General features: G+C 34.9%; 1 protein-coding gene and 1 pseudogene across 1 annotated transcript in view; both read right to left on the bottom strand.

The window, feature by feature from the left end:
- The window catches only part of LOC107564802 (multidrug resistance-associated protein 7-like), a 26,748-nt pseudogene extending 16,681 nt beyond the window's left edge, over positions 1-10,067 (bottom strand).
- Positions 10,068-11,693: 1,626 nt separating this feature from the next.
- Positions 11,694-14,768, bottom strand: part of socs7 (suppressor of cytokine signaling 7) — a 17,024-nt gene continuing 13,949 nt past the window's right edge. The window contains exon 7 of the mRNA XM_016249955.1: positions 11,694-11,821. Coding sequence (XP_016105441.1) covers positions 11,694-11,821 — 128 coding nt within the window. The remainder of the gene's footprint in view (positions 11,822-14,768) is intronic.

Genomic DNA, 14,768 nt, shown 5'->3' with positions numbered 1-14,768 from the left:
GGTTAAAACCGAAACCAAGCCATTCACACAGAACGCATATTCAGCGCATTTTTTAGACTGACAAATATGACTGCTGCACTCGCGTCTCACAGAAGAGATGTGTAGAAACCCATGCAAAGTTAACAGTTTAAACTTTTAGAAAACACGTCACGAATTTGTGGAGGTTTATTCCTTTTCACTGCATCTCATATGTTTTTAAATGCAGTCTGTGTGAATGCCGCTTCGGCTCTTTAGATTAAGCAATGCATGATGCTGTTTTGTTCATAATTGTTCATGCAATTTACGAAATTATATTTGATTCTTATGAGTTTAGACGTAATGCACGTTTTTATAGAGTTACTTCCTTGCATTGACAATTTAAATGTGCTGCATTATTTTGCTCATTGCGCCCTCCTGTGGCCTCGGGAGACAATTAGACTATACAACTATACAATAAAGACCTATTTAATCTGCATATAAAACATTAGAAATTAGATATTTGTTTATTTTTTATTGTGTTTGATTGTTAAAACAAAAAATATTTGTTGTTTGTTTCAATAAATTGTGTTAATTATAAATACAGTGGTTAAATAAAAAAAAAAAATTCTATTGCGTTTTGTTTTAAAAAAAGGTTATAAAAATGTCAATAATTATCGATACCGAACGATATGAAACATTATATCGTTGATCAATTATTTAGCTATATCGCCCAGCCCTACTCATACTTTTAATTATGATCACTAGTGGTCGACCGATATATCGGCGTGGCCAATATTTGGAATTTTTTTTATATCCACGTCAGCCGACAAGTCTTTCCGTGTGGCCGATGTTTTTCAAAACGGATTATGACACCATATCGTGCATTTATGCTTTCTCTTTAAAGTCCCCCTGTAGTCAAAGATTTTATCCCTTAAAACTTATCTTTGATAATCAAAATGACATATTTAAATGTTTTTTTCTTGTGAAATGCCTTAAAATAGCTTGAATGTAACTCAACACCCTTGCCTCATTTACTATACGCTGATCTATGAATATGTAAATTAGCCCCGCCTCCACTCACTCACACCACCCAGCGCCTCCTGATTCACTGAAATGTAGTAAACGCAAAACAATGGCATACATGGATAATGACTGATAAAACCATGTTTTTACTAGCGGACAACTACAGTGAATACTGTAACATTCGTTAACGTTACTTACTTGAAGATGTTGTGTCCTCAAAATGCCTTGAAGACTCGAATGCAGCCGTTTGTGAGTGTTAATTCGTGCCCGCAAGCATACATACGCGTGTGAAGTGCAGACGCCAATGCGGGAGAGGTGGGTCTGACTCCGGGCTACTTTTACACTGTTGCCGTGGGTTATAATGCAAGTTAGCGGTTCTAAATTCACATTTAAACCACGGCCTCATGGCTTTTTTGGTCTAATTTATTTATTTATTTTTATTTAAAAAAAAAGCTTTTTGTTTTGTGCTGGTATTGGTATATTTTGCATGCTTGTGATCCCTTGACGTGATTGGTTATTGGTTTGTGACGTAGCAAACCGAGGGCTGTTTCAAACCGTATTTCTGGGAGTGTCATTGGGAAACTACACTTTTAAGGAGAAAATACTCAGCAATGGTGTTGATTAATGGATTGGCACATGGTTTGTCTAAAAGCATATTAAAAACACCACATAGACAAATAAACAACATAAAAAAATTGATTTTCACTATAGGGGGACTTTAAGACAAGCCACTCAGATGTGAAGCCGGCACCTGACAGACAGTAAAATGACCAATCGTTATTCACTTTCTAACGTGACGCTACTTTGTGTTGCATTCAATAACACTCCGGCGTGCAGCAAAGTCTTATTCAAACATACTGTGAGACATCAGATCCGCAGCCCAGCAGCAGCTCCGATGGGAGACACAGATGTGATATAAACAAATTCAAACCAAAATGAAACCGTGTTTATCTCACAAACGATCAGAAATCCTGCGACTGACTCTTCCTCAGTTATGCGCATTGTTCTCGGGTACTTCTAAACAAGACGCTGTTTTCCAGGGGACTCTAAAGCCGGTGCACTCCAGAATGAAAGTTTAGTAATAATAATACGGTTGAATTCCTTTATATGCGTTTATTCAGGAATATCCACTGTATTTGACTGCCTATGATTGGCGTAATATCGCGTGTAGTATACCTTAATTTCATATGTTCCGGTCTTATTTAATGCTGCTATATGCTAATAACCAAGCATGCAATTATACACGGTCAGGCTTGTATTATTTTTACAATGAAACAGACAAGCAAAACAAAACAGATCAGAGATATGCATCTTTATTACTAACCAACTATCCCATACTATAATTAAAACAACCTGTTGCTCGGTAAACTATATATGTATTGTAAATAAAATACATGGAATCACACATACTATTTTTGACAATAATTTATTAATATTTGTTCATTAATTATGAATGTTAGAAAGGCTGCACTAAACCTTGTTAATTTAAGTGTTACCTCTGTTGTTTACATTTTAATTGTTTAGGTTGTATATATATATTTTTTTTGTAGATGTTTCAGCAAAAGAAAAGGCTGCACTAATTGTTACCTGAATTGTTCAATTTTTTTAAATTTAGGTTTTAATAAATATTTATGCATAATAAATGTTCATTTAGTTTCACCAATTTTCTGCATGTCTCTCATTTACTGTAATTACATGTATTATATCGGCCTCATATCGGCCAGATTGATTTCTCAATATCGGCATTGGGCATTAAAAATCCCATATCAGTCGACCACTAATAAACCTAATACCATTAAAACACTGGTATTACTTGAAATTACTTTTGAAGCAAAATATAAATATTAGATGAAAACCTAAATAAAAATGAGAAATTTTGCCCTGGAGCTGGAATTTTAAAGTAGAAGCATTAAAAAAAAAAAAAAAAACGAACTGCAAGTTAACTAAAACTAAAATGAAAACATATTACTTAAATAGACAATAAAACAACAAATAAAATCATCAAAAAAACCCACAAAAATAATAACAAATAAATGTTTTTTATTCTATTTTTTTATTTCTAAAAATTGTTTTAATAAAAACTACAATAGTAAATAAATAATATTAAATGAGCAATGAATGTAATGCAATATTCTTTTAATTACTGTCAAATATGAATGATTATTAAGATGAATGAAAATGAGAATTATTTTTATTTAAACCAACATAAAAACAAATATGGTGTACTTATATACCATATAATATACTTATATAATATCTATACAATAAAGACCTATTTAATCTGCATATAAAACATTAGAAATTAGATATTTGTTTATTTTTTATTGTGTTTGATTGTTAAAACAAAAAATATTTGTTGTTTGTTTCAATAAATTGTGTTAATTATAAATACAGTGGTTAAATAAAAAAAAAAAATTCTATTGCGTTTTGTTTTAAAAAAAGGTTATAAAAATGTCAATAATTATCGATACCGAACGATATGAAACATTATATCGTTGATCAATTATTTAGCTATATCGCCCAGCCCTACTCATACATGATCACTTGATCACTAGTGGTCGACCGATATATCGGCGTGGCCAATATTTGGAATTTTTTTTATATCCACGTCAGCCTTTCCGTGTGTCCGTGTGGCCGATGTTTTTCAAAACGGATTATGACACCATATCGTGCATTTATGCTTTCTCTTTAAAGTCCCCCTGTAGTCAAAGATTTTATCCCTTAAAACTTATCTTTGATAATCAAAATGACATATTTAAATGTTTTTTTCTTGTGAAATGCCTTAAAATAGCTTGAATGTAACTCAACACCCTTGCCTCATTTACTATACGCTGATCTATGAATATGTAAATTAGCCCCGCCTCCACTCACTCACACCACCCAGCGCCTCCTGATTCACTGAAATGTAGTAAACGCAAAACAATGGCATACATGGATAATGACTGATAAAACCATGTTTTTACTAGCGGACAACTACAGTGAATACTGTAACATTCGTTAACGTTACTTACTTGAAGATGTTGTGTCCTCAAAATGCCTTGAAGACTCGAATGCAGCCGTTTGTGAGTGTTAATTCGTGCCCGCAAGCATACATACGCGTGTGAAGTGCAGACGCCAATGCGGGAGAGGTGGGTCTGACTCCGGGCTACTTTTACACTGTTGCCGTGGGTTATAATGCAAGTTAGCGGTTCTAAATTCACATTTAAACCACGGCCTCATGGCTTTTTTGGTCTAATTTATTTATTTATTTTTATTTAAAAAAAAAGCTTTTTGTTTTGTGCTGGTATTGGTATATTTTGCATGCTTGTGATCCCTTGACGTGATTGGTTATTGGTTTGTGACGTAGCAAACCGAGGGCTGTTTCAAACCGTATTTCTGGGAGTGTCATTGGGAAACTACACTTTTAAGGAGAAAATACTCAGCAATGGTGTTGATTAATGGATTGGCACATGGTTTGTCTAAAAGCATATTAAAAACACCACATAGACAAATAAACAACATAAAAAAATTGATTTTCACTATAGGGGGACTTTAAGACAAGCCACTCAGATGTGAAGCCGGCACCTGACAGACAGTAAAATGACCAATCGTTATTCACTTTCTAACGTGACGCTACTTTGTGTTGCATTCAATAACACTCCGGCGTGCAGCAAAGTCTTATTCAAACATACTGTGAGACATCAGATCCGCAGCCCAGCAGCAGCTCCGATGGGAGACACAGATGTGATATAAACAAATTCAAACCAAAATGAAACCGTGTTTATCTCACAAACGATCAGAAATCCTGCGACTGACTCTTCCTCAGTTATGCGCATTGTTCTCGGGTACTTCTAAACAAGACGCTGTTTTCCAGGGGACTCTAAAGCCGGTGCACTCCAGAATGAAAGTTTAGTAATAATAATACGGTTGAATTCCTTTATATGCGTTTATTCAGGAATATCCACTGTATTTGACTGCCTATGATTGGCGTAATATCGCGTGTAGTATACCTTAATTTCATATGTTCCGGTCTTATTTAATGCTGCTATATGCTAATAACCAAGCATGCAATTATACACGGTCAGGCTTGTATTATTTTTACAATGAAACAGACAAGCAAAACAAAACAGATCAGAGATATGCATCTTTATTACTAACCAACTATCCCATACTATAATTAAAACAACCTGTTGCTCGGTAAACTATATATGTATTGTAAATAAAATACATGGAATCACACATACTATTTTTGACAATAATTTATTAATATTTGTTCATTAATTATGAATGTTAGAAAGGCTGCACTAAACCTTGTTAATTTAAGTGTTACCTCTGTTGTTTACATTTTAATTGTTTAGGTTGTATATATATATTTTTTTTGTAGATGTTTCAGCAAAAGAAAAGGCTGCACTAATTGTTACCTGAATTGTTCAATTTTTTTAAATTTAGGTTTTAATAAATATTTATGCATAATAAATGTTCATTTAGTTTCACCAATTTTCTGCATGTCTCTCATTTACTGTAATTACATGTATTATATCGGCCTCATATCGGCCAGATTGATTTCTCAATATCGGCATTGGGCATTAAAAATCCCATATCAGTCGACCACTAATAAACCTAATACCATTAAAACACTGGTATTACTTGAAATTACTTTTGAAGCAAAATATAAATATTAGATGAAAACCTAAATAAAAATGAGAAATTTTGCCCTGGAGCTGGAATTTTAAAGTAGAAGCATTAAAAAAAAAAAAAAAAACGAACTGCAAGTTAACTAAAACTAAAATGAAAACATATTACTTAAATAGACAATAAAACAACAAATAAAAAACAACAAAATCATCAAAAAAACCCACAAAAATAATAACAAATAAATGTTTTTTATTCTATTTTTTTATTTCTAAAAATTGTTTTAATAAAAACTACAATAGTAAATAAATAATATTAAATGAGCAATGAATGTAATGCAATATTCTTTTAATTACTGTCAAATATGAATGATTATTAAGATGAATGAAAATGAGAATTATTTTTATTTAAACCAACATAAAAACAAATATGGTGTACTTATATACCATATAATATACTTATATAATATAGATATAATATACTTTGTAATTCCTTGTTTTTTGGGGGGTTTTTTGCATTTCATTAATGCTGAGAATTAATTGTCTTGCATTGAGGATGAAATGTACCAAACTGTCAAGTATAATAATGCCACGATCCAAAAAATCTTAAAAATAGCATATTTTTCAGCAAAATATCATTTCTTAATACATTTTAATTTTGGGGTGAATAAGACCAGTTTTGTGCAAACTTGTGCAACAAAAACAAAACAACTGAAAATCTCTTGATTTTCCCTTGAGACACATGCCAACATAGAACAGTGTAAACAATAAAGGTCATTTTGAAAAAAAAAACAGCAACTGACAAAAATTCACAATTGTAAGCTAAAGCACTTGAGGTTTTTAGGAAGCCAAAGCAGAATTACAAAAACGCACATACCTGAATAATGTTGTCGGCTGTGGTCTCTATTAGCAAGGCTTCAACCTGTTCAGCTACAGGTGGCAGTGAGGCCGGCTGAGGGGTCTGGGTGGGCGCGGCTATAGCCACCTGTCTCTTTCTCCCCCTCTTGCCTTTCACCGGAGCAGCAGCGGTCTCTGTTACAACCTGCACACCTCCCACCTCACTAGTAGTAACATTAAGTGGGAGCGTAAGTCCACTAGGGAGCCGTACAACGTTAGCATTTACACTGGCATTATTCTGCCGCCGCTTTTGGGAGGATGGCTTGATTGTCACCGTCTTATGCTGGGGGGTCAGTGCCGGGGCCAGAGGTGGCGGGGCTGGTGTGGCAGCCTGAACTGTGACAGGTGAGGTGATAATGGCCTGGTTGGTTCCGGGGATGATCTGGATCTGTCCTCCCTGAGGCATCATTTGAATGGTCTGAGACCCCTGGAACTGAGGAATCACTTGGTACTGGATGTTGGCAGTGGATGTGCCTGCTGGACGTGAAGGGCTCTGAATAGTGAAGACAATAGGGCTGGCCCCTGACGAACCAAGTCCCGCGGGCAGCTGGATAACATTTCCTTTCGCTGAGAGGAACCCAAGGTTTTTGGGTGGAGCTGGGGCAATAGGGGCGGGCTTGATGGGGTGCAGACGGCGTGTGGTTGGCTGAGACGATGGCGTGCTGACTGGGGCCTGGGCAGCCGGAGGCCCGATCTTACTGCAGGTAGCCGCCAGAAGTGCCAGCGGGGAGGGCTGTGAATCCTACATGAGAGAGTGTTGATACACAATTACCAGCAGCACGCTGAGTACTACAAAAGACATTAAACTGGCACAGCTATGTAAGAAAATAGCTTTTTGGGACAGCTGTCAGATATATTTAAGGCTGGAATACACTATATGACTTTTAAAATCTGAATAGATTTTAAAACACTAGGCATCTTATACGCTTGATGAGTCTGTAAATGGTTACAAAGAAAAACTGGGCATCATACGCCAAACGATCACACATTACCAGACTTTCTGAAGTCTGGTCATTCTGAACACAACAAACTCACGCAGAAGCATGTGCCTTGTTGCTCAGAACTGTTCCCAAATTGCCTTAACATGTTTGATCTCCAACGACTGGATGGTTTCATAGTCTAAAGCTAAAACAAATCTGTGTCTGACTCTGTGCCCATCGTAATCTACACGTTTTTCTGTAAAATCTGTCAACTCAAATGTGCAGACTGGCTCTGACTTTCGGCAACTATTGTCAACTTGTCCAGACTGTAAACCGTGTAGTGTATTTCAGCCTATAGTGAAGAAGAGAAAAGTTCAGTGTAGGATTTACTTTGAAACAACTTTCACTCAGAAACTGATATTAAAATTCACAAATAATTCCAAAGAACACTGAATTCAGTAGAAAAACTGAAATTCTTGTTGTAATATTTAGTAATAATATGATTCTTAAAAAAGCTTTTACATTTAAACAATATTTGCTGTCATTTAACTCTGACTTAAAACCAATCTTTAAAATAACTCATAAATGAATCACACTATAAAATATATATATATATATATATATATATATATATTTTTTTTTTTAATTTTCAAAATGAATATCTATTTTTATGTTATGATGCTTACATTCACTTTTAACATTTCTTACACATTCAAACATGAATTATTCATTCACCTTTTGCACCTCACTCAGGTCCAGGGAGTGTAAACAGTCATCCATTTCAACTAAACTGCATTGCATCTGATGAATAACTTCTAATTCATGAGTGAAGGCACAAACATTTCATTTGAAAGTTTTGACTGTCACACTAAAGAAATCAATAAAAACAGCAAATTAACTTTTTGATTAAGTGTGAGTCAGTATTGTGTTTTTAATAAATGTTTCGTTACTATGTTATTGCTATGTTAATTTCCTCCTTTTTTTATTAATGACGTTTCGAAGTATATATTACAGAACAACCAGCATGATGCAAGAAAAAGATATATATTTTCTCAATATTTCTGAGACATTTTATTAGAATATGTCATAATAGGAAATTTATAAAAAAAAACATATAATCTGAGAATAAGCAGTAATGGTCATTTTGGCGATAAATGGAAATAATTATTGGTTTATCAGTTAGAATGTTTTATATCAGTGCACCCCTAAAACATCTAAAAACACAGACTGATGGGGCCTTACTTGAGAAGTGGTGGTGGAGGGCTGAAGATATTCACTGGGGCTGACTGCGACAGTGGTGGCCATACTGTCCTTTTGATCTGTGAGAAGAAGGTGAATCTATTTATGCAAAGAAAACACCAGAACTCTCCAACTGTGATTTCCATTGGGGAAGGAAATAATGCAGCAGGAGTTATTTGCACTACTGAAGTCCAATTAATTCTGTGCTTAGACTGCGCATGCGTGCGGTGTCCTTATTTTCCAAAGTACCACAGCATTGTGATTAATGTCTGCATAGAAACTGAAAATACTGAACCGATTGTTCTGTTAAAATCAAAAGAAACTAAACTTAAAAATAAAGAAACAAAAACATGAATGGCATGCACTTTCAGTTATGACAAGTGTAGCTAAGGAGGCGATACCTGTGATAATCTAACCCCTGGAGAGGAGTGATTCAGCGGGACAGGGTTTAAAACTCAATCCACTATTAGCACACCATTAAAAGTTCTCAATCCTGGTCCTGAAGTGCAGAGCTTCTCCAGAACCAGGACTGAGATCCGCTACTCTAGTGTATTTACATCTATGGTCAGCACCCAGCACTGACCCCGCATGTACTAAGATCTCAGATCCCAACCCAAATAAACACTTGATGTTATGGCGCTTACTAATTGGCTGTCAAAGCTAACGGTTTATCCACATTTATTTGAATGGGAACAAAATCATAGTAAGTCTAAAGAAATGACACCACAGTGATCTTTCTGCCAGCATATTGAACGGTTTTCCAACTTTACTACATAAAAGAACTTGCTCTCATAACAAGCGCTGATAACCAAGCATTGGGTATTTACAGCGAAATTCGTGCTTGGAGGGGAGAAAATGTTGTTTTTATGCATATATAAAGGGAAAAACGCAGTTTGGTTAAAGCTGCAGACTGAAACCAGCGGCTGACGCTAACAGGCTAAACGTCAGATGCCTGTAAGTGGTTGAGCTAAGCTAATGAAATTCATTCAAATATCGATTTAAGCTCACTTTATATTATGTTTTAATCAGCCGTCTACACGTTTACGTCTTTCTACGAGCATGCAGTGCGCGGCTAAAGGGTTCTTCTGTCTGCGGGCAAGCAGACTCAAGAGTGCGCTGATGGAGGAGCAAACTGCTGGCTTAGCATGCTAAAGTGCTAACTAGCCAGATAAACTCTTCGCTGCGGAAAAGAACCGCGATTCCGGAAGTGAGCATTTGATAGAATCGCCGTGCTACGCATGATTTTTGAAACTCGTGCGAGCTAGCTACGATGTAAAATATATATCGGTTCACTCGCTCGAGAAAATGTTTAAGAAAGCAACATAGTAATATAAACACCAACGTTATAATTCCTACCCACCGCTCATGACGACATTCACTCTCCGTGAAGCCTCGAAGAGCCCACACGATACCGCCCCCACCCGCGCCCTCTGGCCAATCCGGTTACTTGTCAGTCAGCGCGAGCTCGCAGTCCTGACCAATCATAGCGCAGCATTTGTTTGATTGACGTTTGTTCCGGCTAATGAGATAAGGTAGTATTTCTATGACAGTTGAAGGATATATTTTTGGCCAATAGATCTGTCGAGTTTTCAGGAGAAAGGCGGGCGTTGTGAAGCACTCAAAATAATAAGCCGAGCCAATAATACACAGGCTTGAATTTCACTGACGTTTAGCTCGCCCAGTTAGAAATGGGTAAAGCATATCAATCAAAAGTAATTGACAGCTATTTCGCTCGATCAGTCTGCTTGCACTTTGTTATTTTCCTATTGCAGTATGAAAGCAGGTGCTCCATCAGATATGTGGCTGTTGTCTCCTGAAAAGCCTGTGGTGCATCTCATTAATGCAACCGGCTGCTTTCTCAACACCATAGTGCTTTGATTCTGCAACATGACATTCATTGTGCATTTGGTAAATACCGTTTAAGTGACCCAAATATTAGTTTTTTTATTTATTTCATACAATAGGCGTGGTTAGCTGAATATAAAAACCAAAAGATGGAAAAATGTGTGTGTGCATAATCATATTTTGGGAACAAATTCATACTCAGAAGTGAGCTAAATCTGACATAACCTCTCTTTGGGGACTTAAATTGTGTGGATTAGGGTTAGGTTATAGTATTTAGAATTAGCTGTATATAAAAACCATTTAGATAGCTAAATAAACGTGTATGATGTCCCAGCTAAAAGTTACCTTGTTATTATGATATGATGACAGTAGAAAATAGTAATATATTCGTACTGAATGATTATCACAGTCACACACCATGGTATTAAGACCAGGCATTCCAGGTAAATAATTTAACTAATAGATATCAGTTGATTACATTGTTGATTGATTACATTAAAAACTACATTTTTTTGTATTACAAGTTTTCTGAAATGTTATGATTAAATGTGCAATAATTTGCATACATTTCCACAAGATAAATCTGAACATTGGATGAAGCCAGGTTCAAAATTATTGTTTCATTTTGTTGACTTGTTAGAGTCAAAGGTTTTTACAGAGGGGATTTTGGATATATCTTTTTATCATTCCATAAATCACAATGTTTTTAGGAATAAAATGATGTATAAAAATCAGGCAAATTATATATGAACAAACTCCTCCCTAAAAATCTTCAGAATATAAATAGGAATAACACTGGAAATTTCGCTACTGAAGTGGAGATTTCTGGCTTAGCGCACGAGAAAAAAAAAAACCTTTAAAGATATGTATTGTAAATGCAGTCTACAGACGCAAACAGATAAAGTGCAATAAAATAAAATTGAATATTTTTGATGTTTTGCCTGTAGTGCCTTGCCTTAATACAGAACACAAATTGTGCATGTCCCATATCTCTCTCTCTCTCTCTCTCTCTCTCTCTCTATATATATATATAAAAACCCTGGTAACTCAATATAATGATCTGCAAAGACAAACAGATATGTCCAATGGTGAGACAAACTTAAATTAATTTTATTATGGTCTTAAAGGCACAGTATGTAAGTTTTCACCACTAGAGGGTGCTTTCCAGCACTCCTCTGTACTCCCTCTGTCCGCGTGTTGGTCAAAGAGGAGGGGCCAGTCGACTGATGTTCATTGGCTTCTGCTGGAAGACTGGCAGGGAGTTGGAGCAGAGCTGTGCACCAGGAAGTGTCCATGCGCTGTTCCATCTATTATGCACACACAGAATTCCTAAAAAAGAATACATTTGCGTTTTGTTATTTAAACTTGTTGGCATTAAGTACAATATAATGAATGTAAATCAGGCAAAAAATACACTGAAATAAAAAATTATACTTTGGACATACTTAAGAAAATAATCCAATTTGGTACAGCCAATTGTATTAGTTTTTCTCAAATTATATTTATGGTTTGGTTCAAACCTTAAAATTTGATTTGATATTTATTTCCCCAAAGACAAAAACATTTACACAAAGTAAAAAGATTATTTATATATTTAAGACCATATCAATGTATTTTCTTTAGACATGAGCCAAAATTTTATCTTGTGTCGTGTAGGTCAATATAATATAATATATATAATAGTATATATATATATATTATAGTATATGTACTGTATAGTATAGTATAGATACTTAGGACCATGTGATATTTCAGTTTTTCTTTTTTAATAAATCTGCAAAAATGTCAACAATTCTGTGTTTTTCTGTCAATATGGGGTGCTGTGTGTACATTAATGAGGAAAAAAAAATACTGAAATGATTTTAGCAAATGGCTGCAATATAACAAAGAGTGAAAAATTTAAGGGGGTCTGAATACTTTCCGTACCCACTGTATATACAGCTTAATTTTATTATAAACAAAATCTAAATTAACTATAATATGAAAATAGCATTTTCACTTAAGATAAAAGCAAAAACATTGTGTTAGTCAATGTTTCATTTCTTTAACTGCTATGAATTAAGACAACTTTGAAATACCCAGAGGTGGACAGTAACGAAGTACATTTACTTGAGTACTGTACTTAAGTACACTTTTTGAGTATCTGTACTATACTTGAATATTATTTTTTCTGGAAACTTGCTACTTCAACTTCACTACATTTGACAGACAAATATCGTACTTTTTTATCGCTACATTTACATCAAGGTCCCCAAGTAGAAAGTCATTATATGTAGCAGTATGTCCAGTGTGTGCATTTATTCACTGAACCCTTTTTTCTGCGAAAATCCGGTCTGCGATCTGCCAGGACCAAGTCTTACAGTATTTCTAAGTCTGCAGTTTTCCGCCTAGCTTTGAATGGATGTTTAGCTTATTTTTTTACACAAATCTGGCAACCTCTGGACCTTCCCCGCTAAACTAATGTTAACGTCTGTGCTACTGCACAGCTAAAAGTGCTCTAAAAAGGCAAATAAGATAATAAAAGACGAAAAAGGCACATATTAGTGTGGTGTGATCATCTGTGTGCTCACCACATTGATTTTAAATAGACGGTATGTGATGCCTTATGTAGGGCGAGCGCTACGATCAAAGATCATAGAAGATAAATGATCGGCATACGGTAAATAAAAATGACCTACGCCTTGATCTACATGACAGAGAAATGTATAGTTTTTATTCTGTTTGAACTCGCATGTGTATGTGTTAACTCCTTAAATTAACCATGTTTTTACTATAGTAACTAGATTAACTATGGTATTTGCGGTAAAATCACAGTATCCACAAATTTACTATTCTCTCACTATAGTAACCATAATTATGCTATTTGTAGTAAAACTACAGTAGCCACAAATTTAACATGGTTTCATTATAGTAACTATAGTTTCATATTTGTAGTTAAACTATGGCAATACAAATGGTAGGCTAATATATCCGTCAAAAATGGCTGCTATTACCATATATAAAAAAAACCTTACTACTCAGGACTACTGGTAAATTGCTGCTAAAAACTGGTAAAGGAAGTATATAAATCTGAACATTATTTTATTGTCAAAACTGCACATAAATACATATATATAAATTTTTGCAAATAAATTATCAATAAGTAGGTTAAATGATCACACAGGTCAAAATGTTTTACTTCACTTTTTTACAACTTTGGAATCTAAACTGGGAATCGATAAGAATTTAAATCAATAAGCAGAATCAGAAAGGATAAAATTAAAACAATACCAAACCCTAGCCACATGTTGTGACGTTCACTGATTTATGAGCATTTTATGAACACTGATCAGTTGATGGCAAAATTCAAAAAGACGGTTCTTTGGCGTAACTTGCACACCCATGGCCATACTGAAAGAATATGTTCCAGTTTTCTGAAAAGACTAAAGATTTGTTTTCTTTTCAATGTTTGCTTTGTTTGCCTAAAATGAACCATATCATAGCCTTCAATATCTCTTTTAAAAAGAACTTTGTAACTTTTAAACAAGTATTAAAATGAGTTCAATGTAGCTGTAGGACTGTTAAATAAAAAATAAAGTTGATTATCTTCATTCAGTTGTTCCATTTCTATAGGTTTGGTAACATAAAAGCTCTTAATTCCAAAGATAATACAAGCTAATCAGTGTATTCAGTAGGTTACATTAGTGGCATAAGGTATTGTAAGTATACAACAATGTGACAATAAAACAATGCATTTACTTTTTACTTTTTATACTTAAGTACTTTTAAAAGCATGTACTTTTGTACTTTTACTTAAGTAAAAACCTGTCTTTACAACTTTCACTTATAGTGGAGTAGTATTTGACCAGTAGTATCTGTACTTTCACTCAAGTAATGCAGTTGTGTACTTTGTCCGCCTCTGGAAATACCTTAAAGGGGTCATATGATGCTTTTTTAAAGATCATTATTTTGTGTATTTGGTGTAACAGAATATGTTGACATGCTTTAATGTTCAAAAAACACATTATTTTTCAAATACTGTACATTATTGTAGGTCCTCTATGCCCCGCCTCTCTCAAACGCTTCGTTTTCTACAAAGTCCCTCCTTCCGACAAGCGCAGTCACCTCCTCTCCTAGGTTCACGAAACGGTCGTCCATAAAATGCATTGCTGTTCTGTTGTAAGTGATCTTAAAGATTCCTAAATGCATATACTTTCTGAAGGCCAAATAAAGTGCTTTTGCCTTCGCCTAGAAACCCACAGCGTCTCCCTGACATGGCAACACTAACGGCGGCTAC

Source organism: Sinocyclocheilus grahami, unplaced genomic scaffold (assembly GCF_001515645.1).
Source record: "Sinocyclocheilus grahami isolate Dianchi unplaced genomic scaffold, SAMN03320097.WGS_v1.1 scaffold25.1, whole genome shotgun sequence".
Lineage (NCBI taxonomy): Eukaryota > Metazoa > Chordata > Actinopteri > Cypriniformes > Cyprinidae > Sinocyclocheilus > Sinocyclocheilus grahami.
This window is presented reverse-complemented; position numbering and strand designations above follow the sequence as displayed.